At 47.1% G+C, this 22,635-nt stretch overlaps 1 protein-coding gene across 1 annotated transcript in view; it reads left to right on the top strand.

The window, feature by feature from the left end:
* Window positions 1-459: 459 nt before the first annotated feature.
* The window catches only part of aqr (aquarius intron-binding spliceosomal factor), a 117,477-nt gene continuing 95,301 nt past the window's right edge, over window positions 460-22,635 (top strand). The window contains exons 1-6 of the mRNA XM_072484459.1: window positions 460-524; window positions 11,534-11,636; window positions 20,126-20,182; window positions 20,895-20,935; window positions 21,809-21,844; window positions 21,970-22,090. Of these exons, the coding sequence (XP_072340560.1) occupies window positions 11,562-11,636; window positions 20,126-20,182; window positions 20,895-20,935; window positions 21,809-21,844; window positions 21,970-22,090 (330 nt within the window). The 5' untranslated portion in view covers window positions 460-524; window positions 11,534-11,561. The remainder of the gene's footprint in view (window positions 525-11,533; window positions 11,637-20,125; window positions 20,183-20,894; window positions 20,936-21,808; window positions 21,845-21,969; window positions 22,091-22,635) is intronic.

Genomic DNA, 22,635 nt, shown 5'->3' with positions numbered 1-22,635 from the left:
CCTGCACATTGATCAATTAATTTCACTGGGGTACTCTATTCAGTTTCCCTGAGATAAATATTTGAGCTGGAATAAAAAATTCAACATGCCTTTGGACTGAAGAAAATGAGTGCAATTTGAAGAAGCTTCCTGCAGCGCAATCAGCAGAGCCTCAGAATATTGGCCCGAGGAGTGAGGCCAGTTTATGGGTGAATTCAATTTTAAACCAGTGAGGAAAACAGGAATGTTTGGGTATAACCAACTTATGATTAAATATTTCACAATATTTTGCTCTTGATCCACCTGGATTGCACTGATAAAACATTTGCACATACTTTATGCACAAGACACGATGTAAACATTTTTCATTAAAGCGTTTAACGGACAAATATGTGACAGGTTGTGTCTTTGGAGGTCCCAGCTTTGTGAATGCCTCAGCCGGGCCGGAACTGAGCGCTCGCGCTGTTGTTGTGAGGGGGACGGGAATAGCGGCTGGAGCGGAAGTGAATGGTGACGGTGGGCAGGCGGCTGAGAGCGGGACGGACGTGAGTGTGTGTGAGAGAGAGATGGGGGCGATGGAGAGATGGTGGGGAATAAGGGGGGAGAGGTGGTGGGGAATAAGGGGGGGGGGGAGAGGCGGTGGGGAATAAGGGGGGGGAGAGAGGCGGTGGGGAATAAGGGGGGGGGAGAGAGGTGGTGGGGAATAAGGGGGGGGGGAGAGGCGGTGGGGAATAAGGGGGGGGGAGAGAGGTGGTGGGGAATAAGGGGGGGGGGAGAGGCGGTGGGGAATAAGGGGGGGGGAGAGAGGCGGTGGGGAATAAGGGGGGGGAGAGAGGCGGTGGGGAATAAGGGGGGGGAGAGAGGCGGTGGGGAATAAGGGGGGGGAGAGAGGCGGTGGGGAATAAGGGGGGGGGAGAGAGGCGGTGGGGAATAAGGGGGGGGAGAGAGGCGGTGGGGAATAAGGGGGGGGAGAGAGGTGGTGGGGAATAAGGGGGGGGGGAGAGGCGGTGGGGAATAAGGGGGGGGGAGAGAGGCGGTGGGGAATAAGGGGGGGGAGAGAGGCGATGGGGAATAAGGGGGGGGGAGAGAGGCGGTGGGGAATAAGGGGGGGGAGAGAGGCGGTGGGGAATAAGGGGGGGGAGAGAGGCGGTGGGGAATAAGGGGGGGGGGGAGAGAGGCGGTGGGGAATAAGGGGGGGAGAGAGGCGATGGGGAATAAGGGGGGGGGGAGAGAGGCGGTGGGGAATAAGGGGGGGAGAGAGGCGGTGGGGAATAAGGGGGGGGAGAGGCGGTGGGGAATAATGGGGGGGAGAGGCGGTGGGGAATAGGGGGGAGAGAGGTGGTGGGGAAGAGGGGGGGGCAGGTGGTGGGGAATAGGGGGGAGAGGTGATGGGGAATGAGGGGGAGAGGTGGTGGGGAGAGGTGGTGGGGAATAGGGTGAGGGGGGAGAGATGGTGGGAGAAATAGGGTTTCGGGGGTGGGGGAAATAGGGGGTGGGGGAAATAGGGTGTCGGGGGTGGGGGAAATAGGGTGTCGGGGGTGGGGGAAATAGGGTGTCGGGGTGGGGGAAATAGGGTGTCGGGGTGGGGGAAATAGGGTGTCGGGGTGGGGGGAAATAGGGTGTCGGGGTGGGGAGAAATAGGGTGTCGGGGTGAGGGGAAATAGGGTGTCGGGGTGGGGGGAAATAGGGTGCCGGGGGTGGGGGGAATAGGGTGTCGGGGTGGGGGGAATAGGGTGTCGGGGGTGGGGGGAATAGGGTGTCGGGGGTGGGGGAAATAGGGTGTCGGGGGTGGGGGAAATAGGGTGTCGGGGGTGGGAGAAATAGGGTGTGGGGGAAGAGATTGTGGGGGGTAGCTACCAAACAGCCACACTTGCTGTAAAATTAATGTTATATTTGTGGAATGTCGAATTTCTCCATTTAGTATTTGTTAATGATATTTTAGCATCAACCCAAATCCCATGTTGTTGTGCATTTATTAGTGTTTTTAGCGTTTGCTCACACGCAGGCTTGAGGCTGACCAGGGGCACTTTAAGAGAGCGAATGAGTTGATTACACCATCGGCCGTTTGCTTGGGCAGTCTAAGTCGCAGCTTGTAGTGTTAACATCTTCTAAATAAAGCTCTACGGTTTGGTTGAACATCCAAGGCCTACAGACTCAATAAAAACCGGCGACGGACTTGCGGTGACGAAGATGTGTTGAGCAGTCGCACGTCAGGGTCAGGTGGCTCTCCTCCCGTGGATCCGAAAAATAGCCACTTTTTAACAAAAACTCGCAGAAAACCCAGCAATTCATTCTCCAAACCTTAGTAAGACGGGACGGAAGAAAGAGAGGAAAAAATGCCTGGAAAAAGCCAGTCTTGTGGCCGAACAGAGACCAAGAGTGGAAGGGACCAAGAATGATAGCAATAGGACAAGCCGACCAGCACACGAGACGGCGGAGAGCACGTTTCGCCAGAGCGAGAAGGGCAGGGCACCCATGAACAAACCCCTCCCCACCGGGTGGGGGGGGGGGGGGGGGGGGCGGCTGGAAGGCATCTTTCATGGAGGCACTAAGGGAGCACCAGCTGGAGATAAAAGCGGACATTCAGACCGCAGTGAAGGACGTGGTGGCCGAAACTCTGGCACAAATACAGCTTGCCCTGAGCAGAGCGGAAAAGAGACTGGAAGCCCAAGACGCAACCATCAAGGACTTCGAGAAAGCCGCAACCGACCAGAGTGATCGGTTCGTGGCACTGGAGAAAGAGGTAGTGAGGTTGGTCACGACGCAGGGTAGCCTGAGAGGTAAAGTCTAGAGGGACCAGGAGAACCGCTCACGGAGGCAAAACCTACGGATTGTGGGCCTACCAGAGGGAATCGGGGGCGGGGACCCCATGAACTACGTTGCCCGGATGCTGGACAACCTGATGGGACCAGAAATAGACAGGGCACACCGGTCGCTGCATCTGAAACCCAAAGCCGGGAAACAACCGAGGGCCTTAATAGCCAAATTGCACCGGTACCAGGACCGAGAAAGAATCCTGCGCTGGGCCATGCAGTCATAGAATCATAGAATTTACAGTGCAGAAGGAGGCCATTCAGCCCATCGAGTCTGCACCGGCCCTTGGAAAGAGCACCCTACCTAAGCCCATGCCTCCACCCTATCCCGATAACACAGTAACCCCAGCTGACCGTTTTGGACACTAAGTTCAATTTAGCAAGGCCAATCCACCTAACCTGCACATTTTTGGACTGTAGGAGGAAACCATAGCACCCGGAGGAAACCCATGTAGACACGGGGAGAACGTGCAAACGTCACACAGACAGTGACCCAAGCCGGGAATCAATCCTAGGACCCTGGACCTGTGAAGCAGCTGTGCTAACCACTATGCTGCCGTAACCCCCACAGTCCAAGAACTGCAGCTGGGAAGGACACAAAATAAGAATACACCAGGATATTGGGGCTGACCTGGCCAAGCGCCGGGTGGAATTTAACAGGGTGAAAGCAGCATCTTACAAGAACGGCATACTCTTTGAAATGCTGTACCCAGCAAAGCTCTCTTTCTCCCCCCCCCCCCATCTCCCAAACACATCCCGAGTGCCAAGCAGCAAGCCACCACCTGAGAGACCGCTTCACGTGGGAGAACATGGCCTCATTCAAGAGAACGAGAGCAGCAGAAAGGGAAAGCAGAGTGGCAAGCGAGAGCAGTGCAGGGTATGACGGAGAAAGAACAGGCAGGAACGACAGAGAGCGGGCGAAGGAAAAATGAGATAGTAACTCCCTGGAGGGGGTGGGGTCAGCACATTAGCGGGGAAACCGGGGGCATGCAGCGGATAAAGGCCGCGGTGCACCCCCGACAGTGGACAGCGCCAGGCAGTGGGGGGGGTAGACAATCAGCAGGGACAGGGAAGCAAAGGGGAAAAGAACGGGTGGGGGCACAGGAAAGGGGGAATAAGTGAGGGGAAGGGGGGACTGGGAAGGGAGCGGAACATAGGGAAAGGGGAAAAAACAGGATCAGAGCGAACGCGACAATATGGTTACAAAAGGCCGCAACCAGGGGCCCGGAGCAAGTAAGCACTGCAAGCAACCACCTAGTACGGTCTCTAGGCGAAAGGAGATGTTGGAGTGCAGGGGCAGATCCACATGGTGGATGCACTATTGGCAGCCATGTTGGGTGTCCCCTGGACAAAGGAAGACCCCGGAGCACAGGGACCCGACCGCATGGGGAGAGCAGTGACAGTGGCCATTTTGGACGGCCCCCTAACAAAGTGAAACCGTGGAGTGTAGGGGTACGTCCACCAGGCAAGTATGGTTAATCCCTCAGGAGTGGGGGGGGGGGAGGGGGACAAAAAAAACCCCACCAGGATAGTCACCTGGAATGTCAGGGACAGAAGGGCTGGGTTGGACAGACCTACCATTCCTGTTACGGGACGAGGGCCAGGGGGGTGGTAATACTGATCAATAAGGTGATGAAGACTGTTATGGGCCCAGGGGAACGGTACGTCATGGTCAGCAGTGCCCTGGACGGGGCACCGGCAGTACTTGTTAACGTGTACGCTCCCAACTGGGATGACACGAAATTAATTAAAAAGACCATGACGGAAATCCCAGACATAGGGACGCACCAACCGATTGTGGGGGAGACTTTAACTGTGTACAGGACCCAAGGACAGACAGATCAAAGCCCAAAACAGGGAAGACTTCGAACGTGGCGGAGGAACTCGGTAGTTTTATGGAGCATTTGGGGGCAGCGGACCCTTGGAGATTCACCCACCCAGGGGAGAAAGAGTTCTTCTCCCCAGTGCGCAACATATACTCTAGGATCAATTTCTTTGTGGTGGGGAAATCGTTGCTTCCAGGGCTGGTCAAGGCGAATGCATGGATGTGAGATTGGAGTCAGGCAGTGCCCAACGCCCCACATGGAGTTTGGCACTGCACTACTGGCCGACAAGGCCTTTAACGAGAAAGTATCACAGGCTGAATATATAAAAAACAATCAAAATGGGGAGGTCTCACCGTCCACGCTCTGGGAGGCGCTAAAGGCCGTGAATAGAGGGGAAATTGTCACCTTTAAAGTGCGAAGAGAGGGGAGGAGAGAGCGGCTCGGCAACAATTGACTCCATACTAGAGGTAGACCGTAGATATTCCGAGGCCCCAAGCGTAAAGCTCCTGGCGGAGAGGAAAAAGCTACAAATGGACTTTGACCTGCTCTACACGAGGAAAGCAGTGCACCAACTCCGTAAGGCACAGGGGACCCTGTACGATTACCAAGACAAAGCTAGCCATCTGCTGGCACAGTAGCTGAGAAAGCAGGCAACCACTAGAGAGATCGTGCAAATTAGAGAAAGCAGAGGTACATTGGAAGCAGACCCAGACAAGGTTAACAAATCCTTCAAGGCCTTTTACCTGGCGCTGTGCACCTCGGAGCCCCCACCCGGAGACTCGGGGATGAAGCAGTTCCTCGATGGACTGGACATAACAGTTGTGGGGGAGGACAGAAAACGGGATGGATTAAGGAGCCAGAAGCCGAGTGGGTGCGAGCGGAGGAGGCATCCTGCAAGGGACCTCGCTCCGGGCCCTCGCCACAGCGGCACTCCCATCCCTACCCAAAACATACTCCAGCAGCCCAGTGGTGGTAGCCACCTTCCAGACCTGGAACCAGCTACGGCAACAACTTGGCCTGACCGACATGTTTGACAAAGCCCCATCAGCAATAACCATACGTTCACGCCAGCACTCACTGATGCCACCTTTAAAAGGTGGAGACAAGACGGGGGACACACTGACAGTCAGGGACCTATACACCGATGGCAGGGTCACAACATTGGACAAACTGATGGAGAATTTCCAGCTAGCTAAGGGCAACAAGCACAGATACCTGCAGCTTAAAAACTTACTACGGAAGGAGACAAGAACGCACTCGCTACCACCACGACGGACGCTACTAGAAGAACTACTGGATGCAGACATTCTGGGTAGCGAGAACTGTAGCGACATGTACGAATGACTGATAGAGAGGGCTGACACTGTCCTGGACGCGATGAGGAGGAAATAGGAGGAAGACTTGGGGTTCAAAATAGGGTGGGGACACTGGAGCGAAGCACTACATAGGCTCAACTCCACCTCCACGTGCACAAGACTCGACCTAACGCAACTAAAAGTGGTACATAGAGCCCACGTAACAAGAACCCGAATGAGTAGGTTCTTCCCGGCGGTGGAGGACAGATGTGAATGATGCCAAGGAGGTCCTGCCAGCCACGCCCAAATGTTCTAGTTTTGCCCCAGACTTGCTGAGTACTGGACAGCCTTCTTCGAGGCAATGTCCAAAGAAGTCTTTGGGGGATCAGATCAGCCAGATGACTTCATGGGGAGAAGGGTGGATGCCCTTGCCTTTGCCACCCTGATCGTCCGCGGTGGAATCCTACTCAGCTGGCGGTCAGCAGCACCACCCAAAGATGCAGACTGGCTGACCGACCTTTCGGAATTTCTCTAAAAGGAGAAAATTTAATTCTGCATCTGGGGGTCGGAAGATGGCTTCCACAGACCATGGGAGCCATTAACCCGACTGTTTCAGGACCTGTTTGTGACCAGCAAACAAATATACAAGTAGCCAAGAGCCAGGGGAAAGTAGTAGCCAGGGCATGATAGAAGAGAGGGAAGGGAGCGAGGACGGGGGAAGGGTAGAGGGGCAGTGGGGGGTGGAGCAAGAGGGAGTAGCCAAGCCCAGCAGGAAAAAAGGGAGTAGCAGAGAAGAATGGGTTGAGAGGGGGATAGGGAAGGGAGGGAGCGGAGAGGAGTGGGGGGGGACAGGGAAGGAGGGTGGACGACAGAAGGATTTCAACAGAGGGGAGCCAGAAGGGAGGAAAGAGAAGGGAACACAAGTGGGGGAAGAGTGCAAGAAACGGCAACGACCACAACAAGCACAGCAGGGTGAAAGAGGGAAAGAAAGAACAGGAAGAAGGAACGACAGATGGCCGAAGCTGAGGCAAAGGGACAAAAACAAACAAAAAAAACCAGCCAAGAGATGCGAGTGACAACAGGGGCACCACCCAGATACCCCTCCCACCTAGTTTTGTTTCTTTGTTTTTTTTAAAAAACTTCCTCTTTTTTTTTTTGTATCTCTGTGTGTACATTTGTAAGTATATCATGTTAAAACCCAATAAAAACATTTTTTTTAAAAACGGCGACGAGGCAGGCGAACAGCGCTTGGAGGCCCTCGAGAAATAATAAATAATTGAAAACATCGCTACATGAAAGCTGGCGACGGGGGAGACGAACAACAGTTGTAGCCATCGGAGAAACAAAAAAATCAGAAGGAAACAACTCGGAGAGAAGGCTGCCACGTGCTCTGCTCGAAACGAACATAGTAACCGTCGGAAGCAAGTATTCTACAACAACAAATTTAGAGCTGGGGATGTTGTAAAACACAAAGGGAAACAGGCTGAGCTCGGGTTTTGCCTTTTGGGGAGAAAGGAAGCAAGGTAGTGCTGAGTATTCGTGGCACGTTGTGCACATGCAGGTCCTTCCATAGAGAAAAATAGCTTTTGCACCGTGGACTGGTTGATGAGAATACAGAGTGATAGAGCTCGTATATAGAATGATATTTTGTCGAAACTAACAAGATAGTAGCAGATACAAAAGTCCCAACATTCCTGAGCATAAGGAGGAGAAACATTTAACCTCTTAAGTCTGGTACAGCTGGAAAAGCCAGGCACAAAAACATACAAAGAGACTTTGCAAGGCCACTATTCACCAAAACTTTTAGCCATCGTAGAAGGTTTAGGTTTCATAAGCGCAACCAAGAAGAAGGTGAATTGATTACACAGTTTCTAGCTATCCTGAAAAGACTGGCTTAACACTGCGAATTCGGGGATGTGTTAAACCAGTGTTTTTCAAACTTTTTTCCCGGGACCCACTTTTACCAACCAGCCGACCTTCGCGACCCATCATTTTCGCTTGCCTTTAATGTGACCGGTGAGCCTGCTTGGGCTTCAAGATCTCATTTACTTTGTTATTCAATGTTACATTTCTTCTAAGGAATTCAGCTGATTCATGTTCTCGCTGCATCCTTTGAAAAAAAATCAAGAGGTTTGTGCTTGAACTCGCCATGCTTAGTCTTCAAATATCTTTGACGTTTTGAGGGTTTAAACTCATTTGCCAGTACCTCCCAGCATATAACACGTATGGGCTTTGCATCCTGATTTTCATTGGCACAAGAACCCAGCTGATGTTAAATGTGAGAGTATCCTAAAACTCAGGAGGGTAACTGAGAACATTGGTTCATAGAGGCGTATATTTTCAATTTGGTATACCGTGAGAAAAATGTGAACCAAGGAGGAATAGTCCAGTCATTGTGTGAACAATTAATAAAGAATAATTATTAGCATAAAAGAAAAAAACAAAGTACAAGAAGGACAGTAATAGATCACAACATATAAGTACATTGTTGGCTATCTCTCACGGTAGGATAATTTAAAAAGATTAATAGTATTTAAAGCAGTGCAGACTTGTCTAAGGACAAGGGGGAAGCTGAAACAAACCAGTTAAAACAGCTTTTTGAAGTCCGAGTCTGCAGGAGTTCTAACAGGAGCCAAACCTGCTCTGGAAAGCAAGTGTTACTCTGTGCCATTAGGCTGTAGGAGGAATTGAGAACTGTATGTTTTTCTTTTCCTTGTTTAATTGGGAATAGAGATGGTAATTAAGGGTATTGTATTTAGTATTGTTTAAGGGGTAATTAAGGGTATTGTATTTAGTATTGTTTAAGGGGTAATTGTAAGCTATTTTCAGATGTGTTGTTAAAAGTTTAATAGTGTAATAAAAATAAAGTTTTGTTTTAAATACCAAATCCCTATTTCTTTGTGCAATCACTCCTGGAGCGAAGTATTCTTTCCTCACAGTCTTAAAAAAATAAAATAAAATATTGGTTTTGGTCCAGTATCCTAGCCCTAGCCACTGTCTGGGATCATAATATCATGTTTCTAATTGATTGTTAATGTTATACAGTTTATTGTGTCAGAGACCTTTGATTTAAGGGGGAGTAAATGGGTATTCATAGTGTTTTTAGTATTTCCCCACAAGCAGTTTTGTAGTTGAACAGGAGTACTTTAAGAGAATGATTGCGTATCGGTCTTTGCGCAGGCAAACCGGCAGTCTAACATCGCAGCCTGCAGTGTTAACATCTTCTAAACAAAGTTCCTCATTTTGATTGAACCTCCAAGCCTGCAGACTCGATCTTGAATCCACTACACATGTATATGTCCCAATCGTTTTTTCCCTCCAATGTTTTAATAAAAAGTGAAACATTCACTATTATGCCGCTTGATTTTTCTGTCTGTGAGGATATTTCACTTTGGTTGGCTGCTTACCCTGCTTGATGACATCACTGTTATTGGATGCCAATTGCCCCGTGAACTTGAAGCTAATGGATGATACGAAAGGGGAAATTTATGTCACAGAGATTGCCGTGAAATCCGCACTTTGGTTGTGGAATTGTCACAGCCTAAACTAAATTATAAAGTGAAGGAGTAGTCACAACACCTATATCTAGTAAGTAAAAGAAGAATCTTTATTGACTGGCATCCCCTCACTTCAGTCTTACCGGTGCAAAATGGTTTCCTTAATTCCTCCCATTTCTAGAGTTGAATGTTGCGGAAGTTAAATGTCCTAATGGAGCTTAAAACGTAGAATAACCCATTCAAGTTAAATGGAGTATGCGTGCTGGTCTGTTCACTGAAACATATCCATTAAAATTACCCTGAACATTCAGAGTTGTTGGGAGCTTGGAGTCATTGTGACTATCAGTGAAGTCTTATTTATTTCTTGCAGTCAGGCCTTTTCATGGCCATGCTACATGATTTGGGAAAGATGGTTTCCGCAATGCAATATAACATTTCCTTTTTCCAACTGTTTATATCAATGGCTTGGATGAAGGGACCAAATGTATGGCAGCTAAATTTGCTTATGAGACCAAGTAGGGAAAGTAAGTTGTCAAGCGGAGGTAAAGAGTGCGTAAAGATTTGGCATTGTGTATAATGTGGGAAACTGTGAACTTAAATTTTTCCAATTAAGAGCAATTTACCATGACCAATCCACCTGTTTGGGTTGTGGGGGTGAGACCCACGAAGGCACACGGTGAATGTGCAAAATCCACACGGACTGACCTGAGGCTGGGATCGAACCTGGGTCCTCGGTGCCGTGAGGCAGCAGTGCTAACCACTACATCATCGGGAAAATGTGAACTTGTCCTGTTTGGCAGGAAGAAAAGAAAAGCAGCACATTATATAAATAGAGAGACATTGCAGAACTCTTAAGGTACAGAGGGATCTGGGTGTCCTGGTACATTAATCACACAAAGTTAGTATGTAGGCACAGCAAATGAGTAGGAAGACAAAAGGAATGTTTTTATTACTAGGAGAATAGAATATAAAAGTAGGGAAGTTTTACTGCAGCTGTACAGGGTCTCTGTACAGAGACCACACCTGGAGTACTGTGTATAGTTTTGGCCTCCTTATTTGAAAAAGGATATAATTGTGTTAGGTACTTTTCAGAGAAGGTTCACTCGACGCATTCCGGAATGAAGGGCTTGTCTTATGAAGAAAAGTTGAATAGGTTAGGCCTTAACCCATTGGAGTTTTGAGGAATGAGAGATGATCTTATTGAAACATAGAAGATCTGAGGGGACCTGAAAGGGTGGATAACGGGAGGATATTTCCTTGTGTGTATGGTTGGGGGCGGGCAGTAAATGCCGCGCTATATTTCTAAATATACTTCCTAGTGTGCGCACTGTAATACCTGTCCTTTTACTTTACCTGTTCGTGTTATGTTTACCTTAAAATGCTGTTCAGTTGGGCAGCACGGTGGCGCAGTGAGTAGTACTGCTGTCTCACAGCGCCAAGCTCCCAGGTTCGATCCCGGCTCTGGGTCACTGTCCGTGTGGAGTTTGCACATTCTACCCGTGTTTCGGCCCCACAACCCAAAGATGTGCAGGGCCAGTGGATTGGCCATGCTAAATTGCCCCTTATTTGGAAAAATGAATTGGGTACTCTAAATTTAAAAACAAAAATATTGTTCAGTTTATTGTTCTTATAGCAACTAAACTATTGTGAATGAGCAGTATCTCTATTGTTAGTTAAAGTGCAAATGTTGGTCTTCAGCAACAGGTTAGAAATAGCCCGTACTCTGTAAATAGTCAGCTTCTTATGTGAAATTCATAAAGAAATGAAATGCAAATAAGTTTTTAAAAACTGAAAATAATTTCTCTCCACTAATCTACTGGATTTTTAATAAAGAAAGAATTGAAACGTATCTCCAAATATTTACAGTAATTTTGGAAAACGTTTCCCATATATTTTGTAACATTGTATCAACCAGAAATAATTCAATTTGGAACATTTTTTTCCCCTACATGTTAGCGATGCTGATCCACTTGATAATTCCCAAAGTTCTGAAAAGCAGAAATGGGAAATTATCTTTACTTTTTTACCTTGTCGAATAGTATACTATATATTCTCTCAATTTTACAGTTTCTTACTTTAATTGAAGGTAAAACAAATTCTTACAGCCTATATTATTTTCCCAGTTCTGACTGACAGCAGATTATCCAGAAAATGGAGCCTGTACCTCAAGGAAAGAAAATGGTGGCACCAACTGTATCTCAGATAAATGCTGAATATGTTACTCAGGTAAGGGGTTTGCAAATGACCCATCAGTATTTCCATCCAATCTTTTTTGTATTTCATAACTGGAAAAAAAACCTCAGATCTTTTTCAGCAGGTGTTTACACCCTTTGTGACCATAATCGTTTCAAACAAGAGGTTGCATAATGTCTGTATCAAATTCTGTCATGCATGATACCTGTAGTATTCCTAGACACATGTAGGAGGTAATATTTTAAGATGTAATATTAGGGCGGCACGGTAGCCCAGTGGTTAGCACTGAAGACCCGTGTTCAATCCCGCCCCCGGGTCACTGCCCGTGTGGAGTTTGCACATTCTTCCCATGACTGCGTGAGTTTCACCCCCACAACCAAAGATGTGCAGGGTAGGTGAATTGGCCACACTAAATTGCCCCTTGGAAAACAAAATGATTGGAATAATCTAAATTATAATTTAAAAAAAAGATTAATACAGTACTGATGATTGGTTGAGCAGAGAAGTGGCAGATGAAGTTCAGTGCAGAGAAGTGTGAGGTGAATCATTTTGGCAGGAAGAACATGGAGAGACAGTATGAAACAAAGGGAGAAACTCGAAAGGAGGTGGATCAGAGACACCTCGGTATGTATGTATATCAGATGGCAGGTCATGTTGAGAGAGAGGTAATAAAACATACAGTATCGTAGGCTTTATTAATTGGGGCACTGAATGCAAGAGTAAGGAGGTCATATTGAATATGTATAAGACACTAGTTAGGCTTTATCTGATTTATTGCATCCAGTCTGGGTGCCGTACCTGAGGAAGGATAGAGAGAGTACAGAGGAGATTCACAAGAATGATTCCAGGGATGAATAACTTTAGCTTGAGGATAGATTGGAGATGTTGGGAATGTTTTCCTTAGAGAAAAGAAGGCTGAGAGAAGACTCAATAGTGGTATTCACGATTTTGAAGAGTATGAGCAGTGTAAATAATGAGAAACTGTTCCCAATCAAGAGTGCGTCAAGAGCTGGAGGGCACAGATTCAAAATAATTGGCAAAAGGAGTAAAAGTGACACGAAAATAAATTTCACCCTCAAGGTGGTTGGAGTCTGGAAAGAACTTCCTGGGAGGGTGGCGGAGATATTCAAAAGGGAATTCAATTACTATCAAAAGCAAAATAATGTGTAATAGGGATATAACAGGGGAGTGGGATTAGATATAATGCTCTTTCTGAGAGTCAGTGCAGAATCGATGGACAGAATGACCACCTCTATCGTAAAGATTCTGTGATCACACAAATGATGTGCCAGTTTATGTTACATGGGATGCAACATTATATTTAACACTTAAATATCAATTGTAACAGCTATTCCTGTTGATTCCGTTACTTCCTATTTCTGTCATTTTATATTTATCGTTTTTGGTTCATGGATCGTTAATGGAGACATAACTTTTCGTCAAGCAGAGGAAGTAAAGAACTCAAAGTGTTAAATAGTACAATGTGTTATAAGGTTTTGCATTTTGGGCAGAAGAACCCAGCCTTTATGGTACCCTGGAGATTGGAGGGGTTCATTTCGATTGGTTGGCTGGTGGCCAATGGATTGACCAGGGACAGTATTCTATCCGACAACCGACAGTGATTGGTTCCTGTCAGGTAGCGTTTCTCCGAGAGAACCCAGGAGAAGCCACTAGACCTTCAAGGTGGAAGCAGCTTGCGCTCTCTGTGCTCTGCTGCCTACTGTCTAAAGGCAGAGGCTTCTAGACCCTGAAAGAAGAAGCAAGTCTCTCGCTCTGCTCTCATATGCTGGCTGTCTGCTATTTCTGTGAGTACAGTGAAAACCATTGCAAGCTGAAAGAAAAACTAACTTCTATGTGAAAGACTAGACTGAGAAAGGAATACTTGAAGGCAGCCTTTCATCATTATTTTACACTGTGTGTGTGTGTGTGTGCATATAGAGGGTGGATGAGTTAAAAGGCAGGAGAGGTTAGAGATTATATAGTAGTTAACCAGTTGTATTTATTGCCTATTTAAGTATAGCTGCTGTTAATAATAGAAAGTTAATTGTGTTCAAATTTACAAGCCTGGTGACTGTAGTTATTGGGCAGCTGAAGATCTCGGGTATTAGAACAAAGAACAAAGAAATGTACAGCACAGGAACAGGCCCTTCGGCCCTCCAGGCCCCTGCCGACCATGCTGCCCAACTAAACTCAATCTTCTACACTTCCTGGGTCCGTATCCCTCTATTCCCATCCTATTCATGTATTTGTCAAGATGCCCCTTAAATGTCACTATCGTCCCTGCTTCCACCACCTCCTCCGGAAGCGAGTTCCAGGCACCCACTACCCTCTGCGTAAAAAACTTGCCTCATACATCTACTCTAAACCTTGCCCCTCTCACCTTAAAGCTATGCCCCCTAGTAATTGACCCCTCTACCCTGGGGAAAAGCCTCTGACTATCCACTCTGTCTATGCCCCTCATAATTTTGTAGACCTCTATCAGGTCGCCCCTCAACCTACTTCGTTCCAGTGAGAACAAACCGAGTTTCTTCAACCGCTCCTCATAGCTAATGCCCTCCATACCAGGCAACATTCTGGTAAATCTCTTCTGCACCCTCTCTAAAGCCTCCACATCCTTCTGGTAGTGTGGCGACCAGAATTGAACACTATACTCCAAGTATGGCCTAACTAAGGTTCTATACAGCTGCAACATGACTTGCCAATTCTTATACTCAATGCCCCGGCCAATGAAGGCAAGCATGCCGTTTGCCTTCTTGACTACCTTCTCCACTTGTGTTGCCCCTTTCAGTGACCTGTGGACCTGTACTCCTAGATCTCTCTGACTGTCAATACTCTTGAGGTTTCTCCATTCACTGTATATTCCCTACCTGCATTAGACCTTCCAAAATGCATTACCTCACATTTGTCCGGATTAAACTCCATCTGCCATCTCTCCGCCCAAGTCACCAAACGATCTAAATCCTGCTGTATCCTCTGACAGTCCTCATCGCTATCCGCAATTCCACCAACCTTTGTGTCGTCTGCAAACTTACTAATCAGACCAGTTACATTTTCCTCCAAATCATTTATATATACTACAAACAGCAAAGGTCCCAGCACTGATCCCTATGGAACACCACTGGTCACAGTCCTCCAATTAGAAAAGCATCCTTCCATTGCTACTCTCTGCCTTCTATGACCTAGCCAGTTCTGTATCCACCTTGCCAGCTCACCACTGATCCCGTGTGACTTCACCTTTTGTACTAGTCTACCATGAGGGACCTTGTCAAAGGCCTTACTAAGGTCCATATAGACAACATCCACTGCCCTACCTGCATCAATCATCTTAGTGACCGCCTCGAAAAACTCTATCAAGTTAGTGAGACATGACCTCCCCTTCACAAAACCATGCTGCCTCTCACTAATACGTCCATTTGCTTCCAAATGGGAGTAGATCCTGTCGCGAAGAATTCTCTCCAGTAATTTCCCGACCACTGAAGTAAGGCTCACCAGCCTGTAGTTCCCTGGATTATCCTTGCTACCCTTCTTAAACAGAGGAACAACATTGGCTATTCTCCAGTCCTCCGGGACATCACCTGAAGACAGTGAGGATCCAAAGATTTCTGTCAAGGCCTCAGCAATTTCCTCTCCAGCCTCCTTCAGTATTTTGGGGTGATCCCATCAGGCCCTGGGGACTTATCTACCTTAATATTTTTTAAGACACCCAACACCTTGTCTTTTTGGATCTCAATGTGACCCAGGCTATCTACACACCCTTCTCCAGACTCAACATCTACCAATTTCTTCTCTTTGGTGAATACTGATGCAATACTGATGCAAAGTATTCATTTAGTACCTCGCCCATTTCCTCTGGCTCCACACATAGATTCCCTTGCCTATCCTTCAGTGGGCCAACCCTTTCCCTGGCTACCCTCTTGTTTTTTATGTACATGTAAAAAGCCTTGGGATTTTCCTTAACCCTATTTGCCAATGACTTTTCGTGACCCCTTCTAGCCCGCCTGACTCCTTGCTTAAGTTCCTTCCTACTTTCCTTATATTCCACACAGGCTTTGTCTGTTCCCAGCCATTTAGCCCTAACAAATGCCTCCTTTTTCTTTTTGACGAGGCATACAATATCTCTCGTTATCCAAGGTTCCCAAAAATTGCCGTATTTATCCTTCTTCCTCACAGGAACATGCCGGTCCTGAATTCCTTTCAACTGACACTTGAAAGCCTCCCACATGTCAGATGTTGATTTGCCCTCAAACATCCGCCCCCAATCTATGTTCTTCAGTTTCCGCCTAATATTGTTATAATTAGCCTTCCCCCAATTTAGCACATTCATCCTAGGACCACTCTTATCCTTGTCCACCAGCACTTTAAAACTTACTGAATTGTGGTCACTGTTCCCGAAATGCTCCCCTACTGAAACATCTACCACCTGGCCGGGCTCATTCCCCAATACCAGGTCCAGTACCGCCCCTTCCCTAGTTGGACTGTCTACATATTGTATTAAGAAGCCCTCCAGGATGCTCCTTACAAACTCCACCCGTCTAAGCCCCTGGCACTAAGTGAGTCCCAGTCAATATTGGGGAAGTTGAAGTCTCCCATCACCACAACCCTGTTGTTTTTACTCTTTTCCAAAATCTGTCTACCTATCTGCTCCTCTATCTCCCGCTGGCTGTTGGGAGGCCTGTAGTAAACCCCCAACATTGTGACTGCACCCTTCTTATTCCTGATCTCTACCCATATAGCCTCACTGCCCTCTGAGGTGTCCTCCCGCAGTACAGCTGTGATATTCTCCCGAACCAGTAGCGCAACTCCGCCACCCCTTTTACATCCCCCTCTATCCCGCCTGAAACATCTAAATCCTGAAACGTTTAGCTGCCAATCCTGCCCTTCCCTCAACCAGGTCTCTGTAATGGCAACAACATCATAGTGCCAAGTACTAATCCAAGCTCTACGTTCATCTGCCTTACCCGGAATACTTCTTGCATAAAAACATATGCACTTCAGGCCACCAGACCCGCTGTGTTCAGCAACTTCTCCCTGTCTGCTCTGCCTCAGAGCCCCACTGTCCCTATTCCCTAGTTCTCCCTCAATGCTCTCACCTTCTGACCTATTGCTCCCGTGCCCACCCCCCTGCCATACTAGTTTAAACCCTCCCGTGTGACACTAGCAAACCTCGCAGCCAGGATATTTATGCCTCTCCAGTTTAGATGCAACCCGTCCTTATATCATATTTACAGTGCAGAAGGAGGCCATTCGGCCCATCGAGTCTGCACCGGCTCTTGGAAAGAGCACCCTACCCAAGGTCAACACCTCCACCCTATCCCCATAACCCAGTAACCCCACCCAACACTAAGGGCAATTTATCATGGCCAATCCACCTAACCTGCACATCTTTGGACTGTGGGAGGAAACCGGAGCACCCGGAGGAATCCCCCGCACACACGGGGAGGATGTGCAGACTCCGCACAGACAGTGACCCAAACCGGAATCGAACCTGGGACCCTGGAGCTGTGAAGCAATTGTGCTATCCACAATGCTACTGTGCTGCCCGTCACACCTGCCCCGGAAGAGCTCCCAGTGGTCCAGATAACGGAAACACTCCCTCCTACACCAGTTGTTTAGCCACGTGTTTAGCTGCTCTATCTTCCTATTTCTAGCCTCACTGGCACGAGGCACAGGGAGTAATCCCGAGATTACAACCCTAGAGGTCCTGTCTTTTAACTTTCTGCCTAGCTCCCTGAACTCCTGCTGCAGGACCTCATGCCCCTTCCTGCCTATGTCGTTAGTACCAATATATACAACGACCTCTGCCTGTTTGCCCTCCCCCTTCAGGATGCCCTCTACCCGTTCGGAGACATCCTGGCACCAGGGAGGCAACATACCATCCTGAGTCTCTTTCACGTCCACAGAAGCGCCTATCTGTGCCCCTGACTATAGAGTCCCCTATTACTATTGCTCTTCTGCGCTTTGACCCTCCTTTCTGAACATCAGAGCCAGCCGTGGTGCCACTGCTCTGGCTGCTGCTGTTGTTTTCCCCTGATAGGCTATGCCCCCCGACAGTATCCAAAGGGGTATACCTGTTCGAGAGGGGGACAACCACGGGGGATTCCTGTACTGACTGCCTGCCCTTTCTGGTGGTAACCCATTTCTCTGCCTGCACCTTGGGTGTGACCACATTTATATAAATGCGATCTATGACGCTTTCCGCCACCTGCATGCTCCTAAGTGCATCCAATTGCTGCTCCAACCAAACCATGCGGTCTGTGAGGAGCTCCAGTTGGGTGCACTTTCTGCAGATGAAGCCATCCGGGACGCTGGAAGCCTCCCGGACCTGCCACATCTCACAGTCAGAGCACTGCACGCCTCTAACTGACATTGCGTCAATTAATTAAAATTAAAAGTTTTTAAAAAAAAATTATGTATATATATTTTTTAAAGTTACTGTTAACTATCTGTTTCCTACACTAGATTTCTAATATAAATGCGAAAGCTAAATATAGTACTCTCCGATCTCTGGCTTACATACTCCTCTAAATTATAATTAAGTAATTATGTTTAATTAGTTACCAATGCTTAATTTTTTAAATTTAGTGTAGATTCCCAACCAGCCACTCAGGTTACAGCTTTTCTGTGATGTCACTTCAGTTTCCCCCCCGACACACACAATTTGAAAAAGGTATAAAAGTAAAAATCACTTACTTACCTTCTTACCTTCTGAGTGTCTTCGATGTTCTCAGGTTCTCTCCCTGACAGAGACTGCTCCTCCTCCTCCGAACGGCACCCAAAACTAGGCCGCGATCTTTTAAAATCTCCACTCTGACTCGCAGCTCCTGCGCTTTTTAAATCTCCCGCGCTTTTTAAATCTCCCGGCTCCCTCTCCTCTTGCGCTGTTTTCAATGTCCCGGCTCTCTTTCCTCCCGCGCTTTTAAAATCTCCCGCGCTTTTTAAATCTCCCGGCTCTCTCTCCTCCCGCGCTTTATAAATCTCCCGGCTTTCTCTCCACTCGCGCTGTTTTCAATGTCCCGGCTCACTCGCCACTCGCGCTGTTTTCAATGTCCCGCTCTCTCTCCTCCCGCGCTGTTTTCAGTGTCCCGGCTTTCTCTCCACTCGCGCTGTTTTCAATGTCCCGGCTCACTCCGCTCCCGCGCTGTTTTCAATGTCCCGCTCTCGCGCTGTTTTCAGTGTCCCGGCTTTCTCTCCTCCCGCGCTCTCTCCACTCGCGCTGTTTTCAATGTCCCGGCTTTCTCTCCTCCCGCGCTGTTTTCAATGTCCCGCTCTCTCTCCTCTCGCGCTGTTTTCAATGTCCCGGCTGTCTCTCCTCCTGCGCTGTTTTCAATGTCCCGGCTTTCTCTCCTCCCGCGCTCTCTCCACTCGCGCTGTTTTCAATGTCCCGGCTTTCTCTCCTCTCGCGCTGTTTTCAATGTCCCGGCTTTCTCTCCTCTCGCGCTGTTTTCAATGTCCCGGCTTTCTCTCCTCTCGCGCTGTTTTCAATGTCCCGGCTTTCTCTCCTCTCGCGCTGTTTTCACTGTCCCGGCTCACTCACCTCCCGCGCTGTTTTCAATGTCCCGGCTCACTCACCACTCGCGCTGTTTTCACTGTCCCGGCTCACTCACCTTCCGCGCTGTTTTCAATGTCCCGGCTCACTCACCTCTCGCGCTGTTTTCAATGTCCCGGCTTTCTCTCCTCTCGCGCTGTTTTCAATGTCCCGGCTCACTCACCACTCGCGCTGTTTTCAATGTCCCGGCTTTCTCTCCTCTCGCGCTGTTTTCACTGTCCCGGCTCACTCACCACTCGCGCTGTTTTCAATGTCCCGGCTTTCTCTCCTCTCGCGCTGTTTTCAATGTCCCGGCTCACATCCACTCGCGCTGTTTTCAATGTCCCGGCTCACTCGCCTCTCGCGCTGTTTTCAATGTCCCGGCTCACTCTCCTCCCGCGCTGTTTTCAATGTCCCGGCTCTCTCTCCACTCGCGCTGTTTTCAATGTCCCGGCTTTCTCTCCACTCACGCTGTTTTCAATGTCCCGGCTCACTCACCACTCGCGCTGTTTTCAATGTCCCGGTCCACTCAGCTCCCGCGCTGTTTTCAATGTCCCGGCTCACTCTCCTCTCGCGCTGTTTTCAATGTCCCGGCTCACTCTCCACGCGCGCTGTTTTCAATTTTAAAATAAAAATTAATTTCAACCATGTTGCGACTCCGCATCAAGTGGGGCTGGTATTGACCGCACACTGGCCCAGGGTGTCGTAACACAAGTTCCCCATTTATGTTTAATTTATCCAGAAATGCTATTTTAATAGAGGTAAAAGGTTTCATGGAGGGTGAATGACTGAGGCCGTCCTTATTAAATGTGGCACAGGTAATGGAATATGGCGAGTACATCTATTTTTAATCCATTGGATGTTGTCTGATAAAAATATGCTGTCTGACTATCCAGTCAGTCAAAGTTGTTGCATAGACTTGCACAGGTCTGCCATGTCCATTTCCGCTGAAGCCTTATTTTAGAAGTGTTTACAATATCTATTTTCATATTTTCAGCTATCAAATAGATATTGGGCGCCTCACGTAAAGAAAAAAATGACGTTTGATTCAAAGGTAAATCATGTTTTGTTTTCTTATGTTCAAATTATGTACACTGTACAGAACCCTTTTGAAAAGTGGAAGCGCCAACAAAATACTAGATTTGTTTTCACATTTGTTGACTCAACTGCAGATTTAGATAACTGGAGATTATTATAACTCAAGTTTGTTATGCAGATTAGATGGACTATTCAGATGGACCAGGGTGGCACGGTGGTTAGCACTGCTGCCTCATAGCGCCAGGGACCCAGGTTCAATTCCAGCCTTGGGTTATTGTGTGGAGCTTGCACTTTCTCCTTGTGCCTACATGGGCTTCCTGGTGCTCTGGTTTTCTCCTGTAGTCCAAAGAAGTACAGGTTAGGTGGATTGGTCATGCTAAATTGCCCTTTAGTGTCCAGGGATGTGCAGATTAGGTGGGGGTTTTGGGTTACGGGGATAGGGCTGGGGAATGGGCATAGATAGGGTGATCTTTCAGAGGGTTGGTGCAGAGTCGATTGGCCAAATGGCCTTCTTCTGCACAGTCGGAATTCTATGGTTTTAAAGTACAATTCCTTCCCATTATTCTGAATGTAATCTAGCTGCACCACATTCAACGGAACTGTTCGATCGATCTGTTTTCTTCACATAGCTCTACACAAAAAAATAATCAGTTTTCATGTTGAGGCATTGGAAATAAATTGACTCATTCTGGTATTGTCTATTCCTTTACTTTCTATGTTGCAAACAGGTCATTGAAGATGTGTATCAGAAAGAGATTGTAAAGACAAAGTAAGTTGCACCTATTTCTGTGTCAGCCTTTTTTCTAGAGCTATCTTCTATGTTCTACCTTGTACTAAAGGATTCATCAGTTCTAAAAATGCGCTGCATCTCATCACATGTGGCCATTATTTTGGTCTTATCAAGGGACGAATATTTTTGGTACCTGAATATTTTTTCATGTAAATTTTGTGTGTTGCTAAAAAGTGCCCGTTCCTTCCATAAAAGATCTGGAGATAGGAAATTGAAATAAATCTTACATTGCTGTTGAATAGAGAAGGATGGGGGTAGGGACGAATAGATGTTCCAAAGTAAACATGAAATGAGAGTGATGGCATTGCAACTCCCCATAAGAATTTGAGGCACCACATGCCTTTCACTTTCAGTATAATCAAGGATATAAACATCAGAATGAACATGTTTATCTCCATAGAAGCCAGTTTGGTGTATTGAAAGGCCTAATTTAAACATCTAATTTGTTTTCCAATCAAATATAAACTTTTAATTAAAACCTTGTGCCTAAACTATACAAAATGTTGGTCTTGAAAATGAGCTTCAGTATCATATTTTTGAATTTGGAGAGGGAAGAACAATGGACTCATTGAGTTAAATTCCCACTCACTTTCCTGAAGTTTACTCAAACGAAAGGAAAAGAAACTTATCGAAGTCAACAGCTTTAAAAAATAATTTCAGTGCTGAACCAATTTCTTTTTCTGGTGAGTATACCCACCATGTTTCACTGTCAATTTTGATACTTGGGGAATTTGAGCCTGAGACTTCATGCACCGCCCTGTTAATCTTGATGGCAGGGCTAAGGCAATATTGTTTTAATGTGGTATATTCAGTCATAAATATTTGCCTACAGTAAATATTTTTACTTTTCAGGTTTGCAATTAGGAAAATTATGCTGCTTGAATTCAGGTAATTGTTTTTCTGGTTTGGGATATTTTTTAAAGAAACACCATTATTAGAATGATTTATGAAACAATATTTTAATGAATGTTAAGCCTTCAATTTACTTTTATATTCTCTTGTAACATTGACAGCCAGTATCTGGAGAATTATCTCTGGCCAAACTATTCTTCAGAAGTATCCAGCAATGCCTACCTGATGTCCATTTGCTGTATGGTGAATGAAAAATTTCGAGAGAATGTTCCTGCCTGGGAGGTAAGAGGCTATTGTTTAACTGTTTGTAGAGCTTGCTATTGCTCCTTGTTCGGTGTTGAAGCCTGAGGACATCCCATAGGAATGCTGTGCCGCAAAGTGATGAGGTGCAAGTCTGAGGTGGTGATTTTCTGGCCCTGCCATGGCGGGACTGGCCATGGGAGATTCGGCGGCTCAGCCAAACGCCCATTGACTTTCAACAGGATTGGATGCGGTTAAGGCTGGAAAATGTCACACTGACCCTGTGATTTCCATGAGCTCCTGCTTTTGTGAACAGTTGCAAAATGGCACTCCATGCCCAAAGTATAGAACATAAGAAATAGAGCATGAGTCGACCTTTCAGCCCCTCGAGCCTGCGCCACCATTCAATAAAATCATTGCTGATCTGATGTGCCCTCAACGTCACTTCCCTGTCTTACCCCATAACCCATGACACCCTTGTCAAGCAAAAATCTGTCGGACCTGGAATATATTGAATAGTCCAGGCATCGCTGCTCACTGAGGGAGAGAATTCCAAATACTAATGACCATCTGAGAGAACAAACTCC

The sequence above is a fragment of the Scyliorhinus torazame genome, chromosome 2 (assembly GCF_047496885.1).
Source record: "Scyliorhinus torazame isolate Kashiwa2021f chromosome 2, sScyTor2.1, whole genome shotgun sequence".
In the NCBI taxonomy this organism is placed as follows: Eukaryota; Metazoa; Chordata; class Chondrichthyes; order Carcharhiniformes; family Scyliorhinidae; genus Scyliorhinus; species Scyliorhinus torazame.
This window is presented reverse-complemented; position numbering and strand designations above follow the sequence as displayed.